Source organism: Microtus pennsylvanicus, chromosome 5 (assembly GCF_037038515.1).
Source record: "Microtus pennsylvanicus isolate mMicPen1 chromosome 5, mMicPen1.hap1, whole genome shotgun sequence".
NCBI classification, from domain to species: Eukaryota; Metazoa; Chordata; class Mammalia; order Rodentia; family Cricetidae; genus Microtus; species Microtus pennsylvanicus.
Genome location: NC_134583.1, coordinates 42986429 through 43002468, shown reverse-complemented (window position 1 = coordinate 43002468; position 16040 = coordinate 42986429). Strand labels below are relative to the sequence as shown.

The 16040-nt window shown below is 49.3% G+C and overlaps 3 protein-coding genes across 11 annotated transcripts; 1 reads left to right on the top strand and 2 right to left on the bottom strand.

The window, feature by feature from the left end:
• Window positions 1-17: 17 nt before the first annotated feature.
• Window positions 18-5980, bottom strand: Lamtor1 (late endosomal/lysosomal adaptor, MAPK and MTOR activator 1). 2 transcript variants are annotated; one of them, XM_075971653.1, is made up of 5 exons: window positions 5811-5980; window positions 1810-1955; window positions 1536-1613; window positions 1092-1218; window positions 18-621 (listed from the first exon to the last, which is right to left on the bottom strand). In XM_075971653.1, exons 1-5 carry the CDS (start codon window positions 5850-5852, stop codon window positions 529-531), a joined length of 486 nt encoding a protein of 161 aa, XP_075827768.1. In that variant the 5' UTR covers window positions 5853-5980; the 3' UTR covers window positions 18-528. The 2 variants fall into 2 exon arrangements, with proteins under 2 accessions (XP_075827768.1, XP_075827769.1); XM_075971654.1 differs by lacking the exon at window positions 18-621 and adding an exon at window positions 761-802 and having other exon boundaries at window positions 5811-5977.
• A 3561-nt stretch (window positions 5981-9541) lies between these two features.
• Tomt (transmembrane O-methyltransferase) lies at window positions 9542-11654 on the top strand. Its single transcript, XM_075971649.1, has 3 exons — window positions 9542-9815; window positions 10642-10838; window positions 11286-11654. Exons 1-3 carry the CDS (start codon window positions 9557-9559, stop codon window positions 11604-11606), a joined length of 777 nt encoding a protein of 258 aa, XP_075827764.1. The 5' UTR covers window positions 9542-9556; the 3' UTR covers window positions 11607-11654.
• A 706-nt stretch (window positions 11655-12360) lies between these two features.
• On the bottom strand, window positions 12361-15598 carry Anapc15 (anaphase promoting complex subunit 15). 8 transcript variants are annotated; one of them, XM_075971640.1, is made up of 6 exons: window positions 15472-15598; window positions 14126-14210; window positions 13873-14002; window positions 13293-13352; window positions 12865-13002; window positions 12361-12721 (listed from the first exon to the last, which is right to left on the bottom strand). In XM_075971640.1, exons 2-6 carry the CDS (start codon window positions 14146-14148, stop codon window positions 12662-12664), a joined length of 411 nt encoding a protein of 136 aa, XP_075827755.1. In that variant the 5' UTR covers window positions 14149-14210; window positions 15472-15598; the 3' UTR covers window positions 12361-12661. The 8 variants fall into 8 exon arrangements, with proteins under 8 accessions (XP_075827755.1, XP_075827763.1, XP_075827760.1 ...); XM_075971648.1 differs by having other exon boundaries at window positions 12361-12709; window positions 13873-13997; window positions 14156-14210; XM_075971645.1 differs by having other exon boundaries at window positions 14156-14210; window positions 15472-15536.
• Between the last annotated feature and the right edge of the window lie 442 nt (window positions 15599-16040).

Genomic DNA, 16040 nt, shown 5'->3' with positions numbered 1-16040 from the left:
CAGGCTGAGCCAGCAACACAAATGAATGGACTTCCTTTATCGAGGGGTGACAAACAAACATGTAAAAACCCAGGGTGCTAGATATACAAACTCAATTCGGATTCAAGCTCATCTAGACCCTGGTCATAATCCCTAGTGAAGTGCCTATGAGCACCAAGTCAGGGAATGGGACAGGAGTGAATTGGAGGCCAAGAGAAAGGGTGGAAAGGGGATTCCCCTAGGTCTCCCGTTGTTCACCCTTACAGTGGTATCTCCATCTTCCCAATGACCGTGAAGATCTGCCAGGCCCTGTCCTCTTGGCCCTAACCTCACCCCAGCCAGGACTTGAAGGCCAGTGGCCACCGGTTCTCCCTCCCTTGCTCAGTCCTCACTTGCTCAGGCTTCTAGCCTTATTCTCTTCCTCCACATTCTTCTCCGTGATTAGTAGCAGGTTAAGTACTGTAGAATGCCACAGTGAGGCTGGGGCCAGAAGAGGTGGGGTGGAGACGGGATGAAGAGGAGGAAAGAGCTGTCCCAGGACCCCTTTCTTCACGGGATCCCAAACTGTACAACCAGCTCTTCTTTCGCGTCCACACGGATCTGAGAAAGTGCACTGTAGGCATAAGCAGCTATCCTGGAGACCTGAGGCAGAGGAGCCAGGGAGGAAAAGAACAGACATGAGAGGGAGAACTGGGAAAGTGGAAGATGAAATAGCAATAAAAGGATTGATGAAGGACTGAAAGCCAGAAAGAGCTGGGTGTGATGGTGCTTGCCTGTAATCCCATAACTCAGGGGACTAAATCGGGAGTTGTAACAGTGAGTCCTTCTCTCAAAAAAAAAAAAAACAAGGGTTAGGTTGTAGCTTACTGGTAGAACACTTGCCTAGCATGCACAAAGTCCTGGGTTTTATCTTTGGTAGGAGTAAGAGAGAGGAGGGAGGGCGGGAGAGAGGAAGCAGATGCTGGAAGACTAAAGGGTGCAGGGAAGAACTAAGAAGGCTATAACAACTAAGAGAACAAGGTGGGAATAAGCAGGGCTCACCATAGGCCAGGCTCCCTCCCTTCTGTGAAGCATTGTGGGAAGGGGATAGGGGCCAGGCCAGGAGTGCTTACCTGCTGCAAGTCAGAGAAGGGGATGGGCTCGCTGGCCAGCACTTGGTGAGGCTGGCTGGTGAGAGACGGCAGCGGTGGCAGCTTCTTCCAATGGGTCAGACTGCTGCTAAGCACAGCCAAGCGGGTACTGGCCAAGAGGGGAGGGGTCATGGAAGGACAATTAGGCCAAAGCTTGCCCTGCCCTACCCTGCCCAGCAAGCCTCACTCACCATGGCCAGGGGACCATGGTGACAGGGTACAGCTCATCACAAACTCACTTGGCTGTACTCCTTTGGCCTGATCACCCTTGATCAAATATATTGGACAAATAGGGCTGACTTGAACGCCTGAGGCGCCTAAGTGATCTGTAGTCAGTCTTCTGGGCTGCACCCAAATGAAGAGCCTGGACGGGGACCAGACTCCAAAGCTAGAAAGGAATGACTAGGAGGCTGGCACTGTGCTCACCTGTATTGCCTTGCCCGGTCCATGTATTCATGCTGCTCCATGCCCTGGGAGTCTGCAGCAGACACATCAATGATGTTGCTTTGAAGAGAAGAGACAGAGAAGACATGACAGCTGCTTCAGAGAGGCACAGACAAGTATCAGTGCTAGTTCAAGTCCAATGATATCTGACACTAATACTCCCAGCTGCCCACTGTACCAGGGCAGAACCCAGAGGCATTTCTCCCTAGTGACCTTGTCCTATTCCCCTGCCCCTGCCTGGTCCTGTGACACTCACCTGGCTGTCTTGGCAAGGATAGAAGAAAGCAGGGCCTGTTCATCTGTGCGAGCTGAAGGTAGGCTGTTGTAGTTGGGCTCAGCTCCATTGAGGGCTTTGGTGGGGGTGCTACTGGGGTCCAGCAACAGCTTCCGCTCCTCCCGATCCTAGAAGGGGCCAGTAGAAAAAAGTCAGCCTCAGGACCTTAAGTCTAAACTTCATTTCTTCTCACAGGTCCTCTCCTCAGACCAACTCTGACCTTTAAATACTATTTTTATAAAGGTAACTCAAAGTGTCCAGATGTATCCAAAGTCAGAAAATATTCAGTCTCTGACTGGCCCAAAGCTGGTGGCGGTCTAGGATGAACCTAGAGAACCTGAAACATTCAGGAAGGAACAAAGCAGGCATTTGCCAGCAGTCCTGCAGCCTGAGTGTGAACTGCTCAACACCTACTGGAGGCTACTGGAAACTAGAAGCCTGAGCAAGTGGGAAAGTACCAAAATAAGGGTGTAAAGGAGAAATGGATACAAGTCAGAACCCAAGAACAGCCTTCCTGGTTCACTGGAAGAAGTACTTCCCAGGAAGGATGCTGTCTCCCAACACGGTGAGGCCCCGTTGAGGCCAGACAAGGCCCTGGACCCCAAGACAAAGCAGGCCCACTGTAACTTGCCTTATATTACCTTAAGGCAGAAACTCCTAGCCCACAACTGAGACACAACCATTATCCTCTCTTCGTTCTCTCCAGGATCTTTGTAAGGCCATCACAAGAAACAACACACACGTGCACACAACACAGTCTTTCCATGTTCCCTAGGCTGCCCTGGTACTATATAACCAAGTTGGCCTGGAACTTGCCAGTGTCCAGATTTTACCTTCCCCAATGCTGAGATTACAGGTATGTTCTGAGTGTTCACCCTCCTATAGCCTGGTACCTGGCATGTGCTGACCTCAGAGGAACAGTGGATCTGCTCCTCCCTGCCAAACTGCACTCTTTCCCCAACATCCTCCTCAGTCTTTCGCAGCCCTGCTACTATTAGCCTATATAGACAACCATAACCACCAGAATGGATCTAGAATTAAACCAGGTCTACATTCTACAACTATTTCCTTGTCCTGGTTCAGATCCCTGTTCTAATCTACTGCTTTCTAGGCTCAACACTGCCTTGAGTCCATCAGCCCCAGATCCCGCTGGTGTTGTGTCAGGTGCAGTCTGAATAAGCAGACCTGCTGATGTCTATGTAGGTCACTTCGAGTGTAAAGGAGGGAATGCCAGCCAATGCTGACCCATCAATTTTTGTAGCCAACTGCCAGTCTCAGCACTCTCCCCTCCCAGCCTGTCTCAGTTCCTCCCAGCTTCCCTGCTGCAGGAGCTGATCCCTTGCCCACAACTCACCCTACAGAGAGCTACTTCCTCCTGTCTTGCCTGCCCCACCCCACACAGGCTCAGCCTTTCCACCTTGCTCTCCCTCCTCAGGTCATCTGACCCAGTTTACCCTGGCAAAAGGAAGCATCTTTGGCCTTCTGCCCCATTTACCTCTAGGTTCCCAGACAACCTTTCTCCCTCTTCAGTATTAACAGGCTAGAAAGAAAAAAAGGCCAAAGATGAAAGGATCTCTAAGGAAAGCTAGCTGCTAGCTCCTAACGAGACCCACAATGCTTCCTGTGTCCGTTTTTCCATCCCCAGTCCTGACATCTTCCTCCCATTCCCCCATCAGGGGTTCAAGAACAAGGTTATCTTTCTAACTTCCTGAAGAGGCTCAGCAACCCCAAAGAGCAGACAAACTGGGCCAAGAGTAGTGGTGGACACCTTTAATCCCAGCACTCATGGAAGGCAAAAAAGATCCGTGAGTTAAAACCAAACTGGTCTATATAGCAAGTTCCAAGCCAGTTAAGGCTAGAGTCACCCCCACTCCCCCCAAAAAAGTTGACATCACCTGACGCCCAAAGAATGAGTGGTACACGGAGTAAGTTTGCCTCCCAAGCCAGTACAGCCTGAGTTGAGATTTCACCATCTGCTTTAGCCCACAGCGTCTGCCTGCAATTTCTTCAGTGCAGAGAGCCCACGTCTTATGCTTGAACACACCTTGACTACATTACTTCATTTTTATTTCATTTTATTTGTTTTGTTTTTTTGAGACACAGTTTCTCTGTAGCTTTGGAGCCTAGCTCTTGTAGACTAGGCTGGCCTCGAACTCACTGAGATCCGCCTGCCTCTACCTCCTGAGTGCTGGGATCAAAGGTGTGCGCCACCACCGCCTGGTTTTGGCTAGAGTACTTCTAATGTTAACTAAACCTTAGACCCTCTGAGCTTTTTCTGCAGCTTTAAACAGATATTAACTCATATGACAGGTAATGTAAAAGCCCTCTGAAGACCTTAATATTTGTACATTTCTCTTTTGCTTTGAGACAGGCTCGCTATGTACCTCAAAACTGGCCCCAAACTATGTAGCCAGACAGGCCCCAAACATGAAGCAGTTCTCCACTTCAGTCACCAAAGTGTTGGATTTTAAGCGTAAGCCAAGAGGGATGGCTTTCTTATAATAAAGGGGCAGGCAGTTGGGGACAGGGGGGCTGGGGAAATGACCCTATTGGTACATGTCTAGCAAGCATAAAGCACTGGGTTTGATCTCCACTACTGAATAAACTGAATAAACATCCATGGCACAGGCCTATGATCCCAGGACTCAGGCAGAAGCGGGAGAATCACAAGTTCAAGCCATCCTCAACAACACAGCAGGTTTGCCAGTCTGGACTACATGAGACCTTGTCTCAGCCAGAAATGAGACTCAATCAGGGGAAGGTGGAATTTTAGGAAGTTGGTGTCCTTTTCCCACCAGGCCACAGCTGTCATCAGGCAGGAATACTGCCCTCTCCTTTCTGGATGTTTTGGGATGGGTTCCTGTTATGCTCTTCTCTCCTTTAGTAGGCCTGGATGAAGTAAAAGATTCTTGCTACACGGCTTGTCAAATTCAGGTCAAATAACATGTTCGAGGATCCGGAACCAATCACCCTGCCAAACAAATCACGTTTTCTTGAACTGCAGTTTCAAGAACTACAGTTCGCTGGTGAAAAAACAACCTCTCAAGTACAGTGATGTCACTTATTCTGACTGTACCCTCCACGAGCCTGGGGAAACTGTTCTCTGTGGCTCGGTGCCTACTCTGTGTAAGAAGCAGAACCCAGGCTTTAGGCAACTCTAAAAGGTGTGGCCAGTGGCCTAACCCGGTGGGGCAGGGATTGCGGTGTGCGGAGGAATGAGGTGCACCAGGGGGGCGATGGAAAACTTCAAATACAAAACCCTGTAAGTCTCTCCAAGCTAATGTTTTCTCCATGGGAATAACTCTACAGTCACATTTTTCTGAGTGGCAGTCTCTAGCTAGAGGAACCTTCAGGCACAGACTGGGAACAGGAAGCCAAACGCATAAACAAAATCAACTCCCTATCCCCTCTTTCCTCCATATCGGTCAAAGCTAAACTCTACTGCTTCCCTGACATCCCGACGTCTCCACTCTACTAAATTCTTCACTGGCCAACTCTGGCCAACTCAAATGCCACCAACTTCCAGAGGCCTTCCGACACCAGGCCAGCGATGACATTACATCTCTAACATCCACCAATTTCTTATTTATCTCAGGAGACTAAGTGCCTCAAATTACCTATCTCTAAGAATGGGTTCGTAAAGTCCACTTATACAAGCAGCGGTGAAGGGATAGGAATCTGGGAAAGCGAATGCGTCCCAGGCACCCAGCCTGAGGCTTCAAGCTGTGAAAGTTCTGAGGGTATCAGAAAGTGGAAGGGGAGGGGCCGAGTCAGGCGGCGGCCAGTGCCACCCTAGGCTGGAGTAAGACCAGGATCCCTAAGAGGGTAGGAGCCCTGCTCGGCGTCCTCTCTGTAATCTGTCCCCTCCAGGCCTCCGTACTCCGTAAGCCTGCAGTCCGGCTCCCTGCCGCTGCGGGCTTCTTTCTGGGCCCCAAGTCCCGCGGTCGTAGCCCACAGTCCCAAACCCGCCAGCCGCGCCGCACCTGGTCCGAGTCCTCGTTTTCGCTGCTATAGCAGCACCCCATGGCGGGGTAGGGCCGGGCGCTCAGGCGGCGCCGAGGAGGGACGGCGTCCGTCAGGAGCCTTTCCGGTCACATGACCCGCAGCTGCCGCCAGCTCCCCTCCTCCGCCCAGCCTGTCCCCAAACCTCTAGGACACCACTGCCAAATCGCGACTTCCGGTCCCGCCCCTCCGCGTGACCATAGCCGACCAATGGAAAAGCGCGTCCTACGTGCAGGACGCGCGGCACGTAACCTGAGGGGCGGGTCACATGATTTTGTTTTCCCAGTCTCTGGCTCTGAAGCCTTCGGTCGCCTGGCCAGAGCGTGAGTTGTGAGATCACGTGGTGTCAAGGCCACCTTCGTGGGTGCGAACTCTATTAGATAAACTGTTCAGCGCCACGGGAGGGACGCGCTTCCCTCGGGAGCCAATTGCCAGTTTCTTTGTATCTGTGTGACCAAGGTTTCTCCTTGTAACCTGGCTAGCCTGAAACTCGCTATGTAGACTAGACTGGTCTCGAATTTAGAGAACCACTTGCTTCTGCCTTCCGAGTGCTAGGATTACATGTACGTCTGTATGCCCGGCAAAACAGTACGTATATGAGTGTGAACACGTGTCATGCTGCACGTGTGAAGATCAAGGAATGACTTGTGGAAGTTAGCTGTGTCTTTCCACCATGTGTTTTCTAGGGATTGAAGTCAGGTGGTCAGGCTTTCTGGCAGGCGGCTTCTAGCCACTAAACATCTCTAGTCCCGTTTGGCAGTTTCTTGATGAAGGTGAATTATGCCTGCACAGGCAGATGGCAGTCCTCCCTCCACGTTAGGGATTACAGCCCAAATACAAACCTTTTCTGATCCTATTCTGAGCACTTTTCCTCCCTTTACTTAACCCAGTGGTATTTACTTATTAAATTAGCAAATTCTGGGGCTAGAAACGATTCAGCGATGAGAAGCACTGACTGCTGCCTCCAGAGGATCGGAGTTCAATTTACCGAAACCCACATGGTGCCTCACAATCATCCAACTCCAGTCCCAGGATAAACGGTGCCCTCTTCTGGCCTCATTACAACATGTACACCGTGTATAGACACACATGCAGATCAACCAGGAATACGCATAATTTTTTTCTTTTATTGTTTTTGTTTTCTGTTTCAAGACGGTTTCCCTGTGTAGCTTTTGGAGCCTGTCCTGAAACTGGCCTCAAACTCACAGAGATTCGCCTGCCTCTGCCTCCCCAGTGCTAGGATTAAAGGTGTGCGCCACCACCGCCCGGCTGAATACACAAAAAATTAAAAACAGACACCCCCCACACACACACACCAAGGGCTGGAGAGATGGCTCAAAGGTTACCAGCACTGGCTGCTCTTCCAGAGGTCCTGAGTTCAATTCCCATCAACCACAAGGTGGCTCACAACCTCTTCTGGCATGCTGGTAGAACACTGTATACATAATAAATAAATCTTCAAAACAAAACCACAAATATTTACTGGTTATAGTGTGCCACTCCTTCACAATTGTGGAATTCCCTAGTCTAGTGATCACATTGAATTTTATTGAGTTTCTGACTTCATCACTTCTACCAAATGTGAGCCACTGAAAGACAGCCTAACTTCTCTTTGACCTATGCCCTAACACAGAAAACTTGGATTTTGAACTGAGTAAATACGTCTCAATTATTTTGGCTTGTATCATGCCCCATGTCCTGATCCCAAGGGCTTGGGAGATGTCACCAGGCCTATCAGCATTTATTAATTCTTTAAGACCCTAGAGTTCTGCTAAGTTTCTCTAGGGTACCTGAAAAAAGGAGGCAGCTGAAGTTTGTCACTGGGCCTGGTAACCTGAGCTACAGGTCTCAGGTAACAACAGCCTCAGCATCAATAATTGAAATCAGGTCCAGTCTCCTTCTTCAGGGTTATTCCTCTCAAGGACTTCCCATTCCGGTACTCTGGTCTTTTCTAGGAGCCTTCAGCCCAGGTAAGCAGGGCCTTGTGGGTTCCCAATCACATCAATTCCTGCCCATATCACAAGCCTTTTTACATTCATTTATATACTCTAAATTTTAGCATACACTCCCCTTCCAACTAAAGGTCTTGCAAAAACAGTCTGCCAAGGTCAGATCTGGGTAGGCGGGCAGTGGGAGGAAAAAAGACAGCAATCCCCTAAAGGGTCCTGGAGAGGAAAGCTGGATAGTGTAAAAGTGGGGTGTGTGTGTGCATGTTTCACTTACGAGGCGAATTCTTAGTGGGGGAAATAGAAAAGCTGAGACAAGACTGGAGAAAATACATAGAACCAAGGAGGACAAACACCTCAAGAGAAGAGCAGACAGAAAGAGACCTTGGATAGAATTAACTTGGTATAGAGATTGAATTTATTTTTTTAGACAGGGTCTCAGATGTGTAGCTCACATTAACTTTAAACTTGAGATCCTTCTACCTTGGCCTTCCTCATGATTGGGATTACAAGTGCGCACCAAAATACCATGAATAGTACTTATTTTGTTCTTTTAAAAGATTTTATTTCTATTTCATATGTATGGATGACTTCTGTGCACCATGTGCATGCAGTGTCTGTGGCGACCAGAAGAGGGCATCAGATCCCCTGGAACTGGAGTTACCAACAGTTGTGATTGACCAGATGTTGGTGTTGAGAATCAAACCGAGGGCCTTTGAAGAGCAATCAGTGCTCTTCACCATAGAGCCAGCTCTCCAATGTTTGGGATTTTTGTTGTTGTTCAGTGTGTGTGTGTATTTTTGTTTTGTTTTTTCTAAGGTTTTGTTTTTTTTGTTTTGCTTATACTCGTGTTCACCACTGGGTGAGCCCTTGAGGGGGTTGGATCTCCTGGAACTGGTGTTATAGATGTCTCTGAACCACCATGTGAGTTCTGGGACTAAACTGAGATCCTCTTCAAGAGCAGCAAGTGCTTTCAACCACTGAGCCATCCAGACCTAGGCATAGTGTTTGATCCTTTTAATAAAGTAAAGCATGGTGAGAGCATGACGGGATTTGAAGACAAAGCTTTTATCTTTTTTTTTTTTTGGTTTATTTTGGTTTTTCTTTCTTGAGACAGGGTTTCTCTATGTAGCCCTGGCTGCTCTGGAAAGAACTCTGTAGACCAGGGTAGCCTTGAACTCAAAGAGATCCTCCTGCCTCTGCCTCCTGAGTGCTGGAATTAGAGGCATGTGCCACCAATGCCTGGCAAGCTTTTTTCTTTGGCTACACTATAATAGATCAGAGATTATAGGAGGAAGATACGCCAAGAAACTGATGAAAAGGTCCTGAAGAGGAATGATGTTAGGGAGATAAGAAAATGGACAGGTGTAGGAACAGTACAGAAAAGGATCCTGTCAGGACTAGAAAGGGAGACAGCTGTGGCTGGGTACTAAACACAGGCAGCATGGCATGAAAAGTGCAGAGCACATAGGCTGGATTCAAATCAGTCTCTCAGCCGGGTGGCAGCGGTGCACACCTTTAATCCCAACACTCAGAAAGTAGAGGCAGGCGGATCTTTGTGAGTTCGAGGCCAGCCTGGTCTACAGAGCTAGTTTCAGGACAGGCTCCAAAACCACAGAGAAACCCTGTCTCGATAAACCAAAACAAAAGTCAGTCTTTGTGAACCATGGTTTGGACAAGTGTGGTAACAGAAACTGATAAAGGCTGCACAAACAACAGGCAAATAGTACACGTAGGTTTCCCTCCCAGCCTCCCTCTGTCCTAGGACTCAGGTAGGAACAATGTCCCCTGCCATTGCACTGGCATTCCTGCCACTCGTGGTGACACTGCTGGTGAGATACCGACACCATTTCCGACTGCTGGTGCGTACAGTCCTGCTGAGAAGCTTCAGGGACTGCCTGTCAGGACTTCGAACTGAGGAACGGGCCTTCAGCTACGTGCTCACCCATGCTCTGCCTGGAGACCCTGGTCACATCCTCACCACTCTAGACCACTGGAGCAGCTGCTGCGAGTACCTGAGTCACATGGGCCCTGTGAAAGGTCAGCGTTCCCTTCTCCAGCCTTCTGTTCCAGAAATAATCCCAAGATAGTGATCCCAGCACTCAGGAGGTAGGAGCAGGCAGATCTCTGTGAGTTCGAGTCCAGCCTGGTCTACAAGAGCTAGTGCCAGGACAGGCTTGATAGCTACAGTGAAACCCTGTCTCAAAAATACAAAAAAAAAAAAAAAAGGAAAAGATAGTGAGGAGAGGAAAGATCTGGTATCTGTTATTCACTGCTTTGCTAGGTACGTAGGAAGCTTCATGCCTGTGCTTATGACTTTTGTTTTTCATTTGGAAATGAGGAGCCTGGACCAAGTTATTCAGTTATCCAGCAGACATTTATTGCCACTCTTTGTACCAGGTGCTGAGGGAGGAGGTGAACCAGCCACAAATGCTGGCCCCAGAGAGCATAACACAGGGGGGAATTGTAACTCAGAACTTTACTAGATTTTCTTTCCTACCAGAGGCTTCCACATCCAACTGAGGATAGCTGTCTGTCTAGACAGCACAGTACTTCTAAGTATTCTCAGACTTAGCCAATTCCAAAATCAAAACCACGATGAACAATAAGGGAGTGCAGGGGTTTGAGGATGAAACTGAAAGTGTCCCAGGAGCCTTGAAGATAAGGGGGTTGTTTTGCCTGAACCCCCCTGGAGGAAGGAACATTTAAACTGAGTCTAGAACGCTTGGATGGAGGTAGGAGTGGGCAAGGGCAGTCAGCCTGTTAGCCTCATGTATAAATACAGCATGAAGCAAGCACAGCGGCATGTTTCATACCGGGCACACCTGGTTTAGATCTCTTCTACAACAGCCATCTTACCCCATAGGTCAGATTCTGATGCGGCTGGTGGAAGAGAAGGCCCCTGCTTGTGTGCTGGAGCTGGGCACCTACTGCGGATACTCTACACTGTTTATTGCGCGGGCTTTGCCCCCTGGGAGTCGCCTTCTCACTGTGGAGCGGGACCCTCGTACAGCAGCAGTGGCTGAAAAACTCATCCGGCTGGCTGGCTTCGATGAGCAAATGGTCAGCTTCCATCTCCCCAGCTTGGGGCTAGGTTTCTTTTGGGAAAGTATCCCATTCAAGGAAGCAGCTCCACTTAGGCAGCTGGCATCCTGGAGGGCATGTTCCTCCTACTCCCTCAATCCCGAGTCATCTGCTCTTATTTTCACGGACTATAACTGCAGCAGCTAAGAGGAAGCTCTCCACAGCCAAGCAAATCTCAGTCCAAATCTTATTGTTCAGTTAGTTGTGTGACCTCAGGTACAGCACATCCTGTGATTCCCAGCTTCTTCACGGCACATACTAGGAATTACAATACTGATGCTGACTACTCAATTTCTGAGGCCGGAGGAAATGGGAGACACTTGTGCAGGCCTAGACCAGTGCTGGCATGAGATCAGTCTGTCATGGGGGTCAGGAGAGGGGAAGCAGTCCTTCCTATTCTCACCTTCACTATGGCTTTCCCCACAGGTGGAGCTCATTGTGGGCAGCTCAGAGGAAGTGATCCCACGCCTGAGAGCTCAGTACCAGCTGAATCGGGCAGATCTGGTGCTGCTGGCACATCGGCCTCGATATTATCTACGGGATCTGCAGCTCCTGGAAGCCCATGCTCTACTCCCAAGTGGTGCCACTGTATTGGCTGACCATGTGCTTTTCCCTGGTGCACCCCGCTTCCTACAATACACAAAGAGCTGCAGCCGCTATCGCTGTCGCCTCCACCACACCAGCCTCCCAGACTTCCCTGCCATCAAGGATGGCATAGCCCAACTCACCTATGCTGGACCTGGCTGAGATCCAGGACCTGGGATATTTACTGATACAACCACAACCCCACTCAAGCAAGGACCTCAAAATATCCCCTTTCCCTTTCTGTTTAGTGTCCAGCATATGCTAGGTTCAGGCTGGGGAAGCTTTCTTCTCAACTCGGCCTGCCCCCAACTCCATATCAATCCAAAGTGTCAAATTCTATCAGTCTTCTTGGTCCCACAAGATCCTCTCCTAGAAAACTGGAGACTGCAAGCAGGAGTCCTGAGCCCTTGTTCTGTTATCGATCGCTCCCTCCAGGTGAGTCCTTCCTTCTTCTGAGATTGCTTATTCTCTTAATATTAAGGGCTGGAAAGATGGCTCAACAGTTAAGAGCACTGGCTGCTGCTCCCTATCTGGAGGACTCAGGTTCAATTTCCAGCACTCACATGACACAGGCACACATGTGATATACATGTACACACATACATACAAAAAAAATCTCTAAGCATAAATAAATTACAACAAAGAAAGCTGGCTGGCAGAGCCCCCAGAGCCTCCCAGCTGTGGGACTCAGCTTCTGGATGGAATCAGAGGCAGCTGCAAACAATGAGGCCCCGTAGCGCATCCAGGTGCCAGCTAGGCCACAAGAATTATCAATCACAGAAGCCTGGCCTCCGATCCTAGCCCACCTGATCCATTAGGTTTGCCTGAGATCCCTTAAATGACCCCTTCCCACTGTCCAAGAAGAGATAACTGGACTCCTCTGGGTCCCACCAACAAACAGGGAATAGACATTGGGGAAAAGAATCAGTCCTGTGTCTTTATTAAAGAGGGTTAGAAAGAGACCACACCTGGCAACCAAGGAATGAGGTACCAGCCAGGAAGGTGGGATGGGCTCAGGCTCTCGGGATTCAAGGGAAGACTGATGGCCTGGGAGGGCCCAAGGAGACCTTGTCCTGGAAGCAGCAGAGACAGTGCCTAAGGGTAAGCTTTAGACACTACAATCACAGCTGGTTCTGCAGGCTGAGGGGCTGAGGCTGTGGATGTAAGATAGGTTGGGGTGGCCTGGAATCACCCTGAGGCCACCTTGGCTTGTCTACCTAGATCATCCACTGGTCCTGATCCTGTTCGTTGCCTTCCATGTCCACCTGAAGAGGAGGCTGGGTGTGGGTGGGGAGGGGCCTCAGCCAGTCTCAGCCCAGATCCTGCCCCTGGGTAGAGCCAGGGTTTCTGCATCCCTCGGCCATCAGTTAGATCGGGGGCAGGAGCCTAGGAACAAAGGCACTCCCTACACCCCGCCTACCTCGTTGACCTCTCCATCATCAGGGGACTCATTATAGTCATTCATCTCATCCATGTCCTGCATGTCCTCATCATCTTCTGAATCCTCTTCACTGTCCTCGTCATCTTCATCATCCTCTTCCTCTTCATCATCATAGTGCTGGTGGGGTCAGAGAGAGTCTGGAGGTCTCAGGGCTACCTGGGCCAGGTCAAGAGCTAGCCTACAGGGAGCCTCCTCCTTTCCAACCCTGCCCACCTTGAGTATGGGAGGCGGCTGCATGACATGAAGGACCTTAATGCTAGGCCTAATGCCTACCCCCTCAAGTTCCCACTTTTGCTGTCTACTCTTAATAAGAACAAGTGTTCTGAGTCAGAAGCAAGGCCATTAAATTAAAATGAAGCCCTGGTCTACTGAGCTCCATATCGTCCCCACCCGCTGGCGCCACTCACCTCTGAGGCTGGCTTGCCAATAGGTACCAGGTTGTTGTCTTTCTCTGCGATGCTTTGAAGCTGTGGGCAAAGGAGTTTGGGGAAAAGTAGGGCCAAGGCCCAAGCAGAGCAGGTCAAGGGCATGGGACTGGCTTACTCTATCCCTTCCAAGATCCCCAAATGTTGAAACAAAGCTTCTCTCCCCCCACACCCAGTTCTCAGGAAGATTCGACCCCCTTTCTCCTGTCATCTGCTCTTTATAAAATTGTGTGTGAAGTCTTTTGGCCTCAGGTTTCTCATGTAATTCTGAAGAGAGTAAAGTGAGACACTCAGCCTGAAATATGGCATCTTGTAAGTAATTAAGTTAAAATCATTAAGTCCTGTGATTAAATATAGATAGAATTTAGGCTGTCTGGAGCTTGACAAGTAATCTAGCCCTGAAGTCCTATGTTCCCTCAAGCAGTTAGGGCTTCACGAAATAATAACTTCAGTCTCCAAGTACCCAGCATGACTGATCCCAACTCAGAGAAAAATGCTTTTCCTAAGCAGGTCTCCAGGATAAGGTAAGGTCGTCTCCATGCTGAGCTAGGTCCTCACTCACCCAGGCCTGATGCTGCTGCTCCTGCTGCTGCAGCTCTGTCTCCTCCACACAGGGTCGATCCAGATTAAACCACAGTGTCTCAGTCACACGAGGGAACAGTGACGGGAACAGGGTGGACATGGCCCCTAAGCTGAGGGAGAGGGTCAAGTGAGTATGTTTTGTTTTGTTCTGATGCAGTTGTAATTTGATTTAGGGGTGGGGTGGAGTGGAAGGCAGGAGAGAAGCTTCCCTTCCCTCTCGAAATCAGACAGACCTGAGTTTGAGTCCTGGCTCCATCACTTACTAGCTGTTTGACTTTGGCCAATACACTTAACCTCTCTGGGCCTCAGTTTCCTCATCTGTAAAAATGGGGATAATAACAATTATATCATCCTTAAAGTTATTCTGACAACAAAACAAAATAATGGATAAAGTTCTTTGCCGCTTAAGGAGAGAAGAGACTGGGAGCCAGAGATGGAATGTGGCATTGTGATTATATACAAAATTAGCACTAGCAGGAATCCAGTAAAAGTCTCCTTTAACACACACACAAACACAGACATCATAAAACTCATTCTTTGCTCTTTTGATTCATATCACATCCAAACAGTGCAAAAATGTTTTGGACATGAACCACCTCTCACCGACCAGTCAAACTACACTACACACAACTAGGAAGCATGGACAAATAGACAGACAATAAGCAGAAGAATGAATGATGAATTGACATGTAAGAGAACAAATAAAGTCAACTTTGTGGATTAAAGCTGAAGCCCAGGAAGGCCATCAAGAAGCTGATTTAAAATCTATCAGCTCGTAAGACCCAGTGACAGGTAGGCTTGACTTTATGTCGCACGCTGGGTGGGGTTTATTTAGAACATACACAAGGGATCCTAGTCCAGCGATGTAGCAAGAGCACAGAAAAAACAGAATTGGTGTCCCCCCCCCTTTTTTTTTCCCAATGAGATGGGGTCTCATTAAGTAGCCCTGGCTAATATGGAACTCACTATAAAGACCAGGCTAGTCCCAAACTCACAGAGATCCGCATGCCTCAGCCCCCGAATGCTGGGATTAAAGGCGTACACCAGCCATCACACTCGGCTCTACTCTATCTTTTGTTCTAATCTGATCCACGCAGAACTAGCCGCTGCCATTCCCTACACCAAAGCGTCCCAGGCCCGTGTGACAGGAAAACAGAGCCAACCCTCATCCCAAAAGTACTGACAAAATCTGTATCCTAAAACCCTACCCACCACCGCCCATTCTTTGCTCATTATAATAATAACTGTGAGCTTGACCAACAGGAAGGAGGCAGGGGCGGGTCTCTGACAGGTTTTTGCCCTAATAGGGATGCTAGTCGCAAAAAATGCGCGCGGCCTGGCTGAAGCCAATTAACTGAAAGAAATGCTGGGTGACAGGAAGTGAAACCAGTGAATGACGGAACTTGTGTGATGGGTGGGGCTTAGATTTAAGGAAGCAGCCAATGAGCAGGATGTCGTTAAGCGTCAAGGAGCGGAATAGATGAGTTCCTGGGGAGGCGAGTCAAAGGAACGGGGTTTCTCTGGAAGCAGGAAGAAAGAATAAGCAAGGAGACGGCAATAGCTTCGTTTCCGCACTTACCGCGCCAAGAGCCGGCAGCCGGCAGAGACCCGGAAGCACTTCCCCAGGCCTGAACGGAAGAATCCACCGGATTCCGGGACCCACTCGACGCATGCGTCCTCCGTCTCCTTTTGTTTCCCCATCTTACCTACCAGACCGGAAGTGATGTGACGTAACTTAGCACGCTCTAGTTGTGGGAGGACACTTACGTGCCAGGCCTACCTGTTGGCCCCGCCTGGAATCTCAGTCTCCGGGTTTCTGCAGATCGGCCCCTCCTCCGGCCTGGCGTTGGGTCTTGCGTGCGTGCGTGTCTCTTGTGGATAATGGCTCCCAGAGACGTGCGCTTGTTTGAACGTGTGTGTGTCCCTGCGTTCCGGGACGTCCATTTCCACTCTTCTCAGTCTCCCGTTTGAACACATTTTTTTTCTTTTTTTTTGGTAAGGATACCTTGAACATGCTAGACAAACCTGTTACGGAGCTACATCATATTCATAATACTTTCTTTTTATTTTGAGACAGGGTCTCACTGTGTTTTCCTGGCTGTCCTGAAACTCACTTTGTAGGCCAGGCTAGCCTCGAATTCTTCCTGC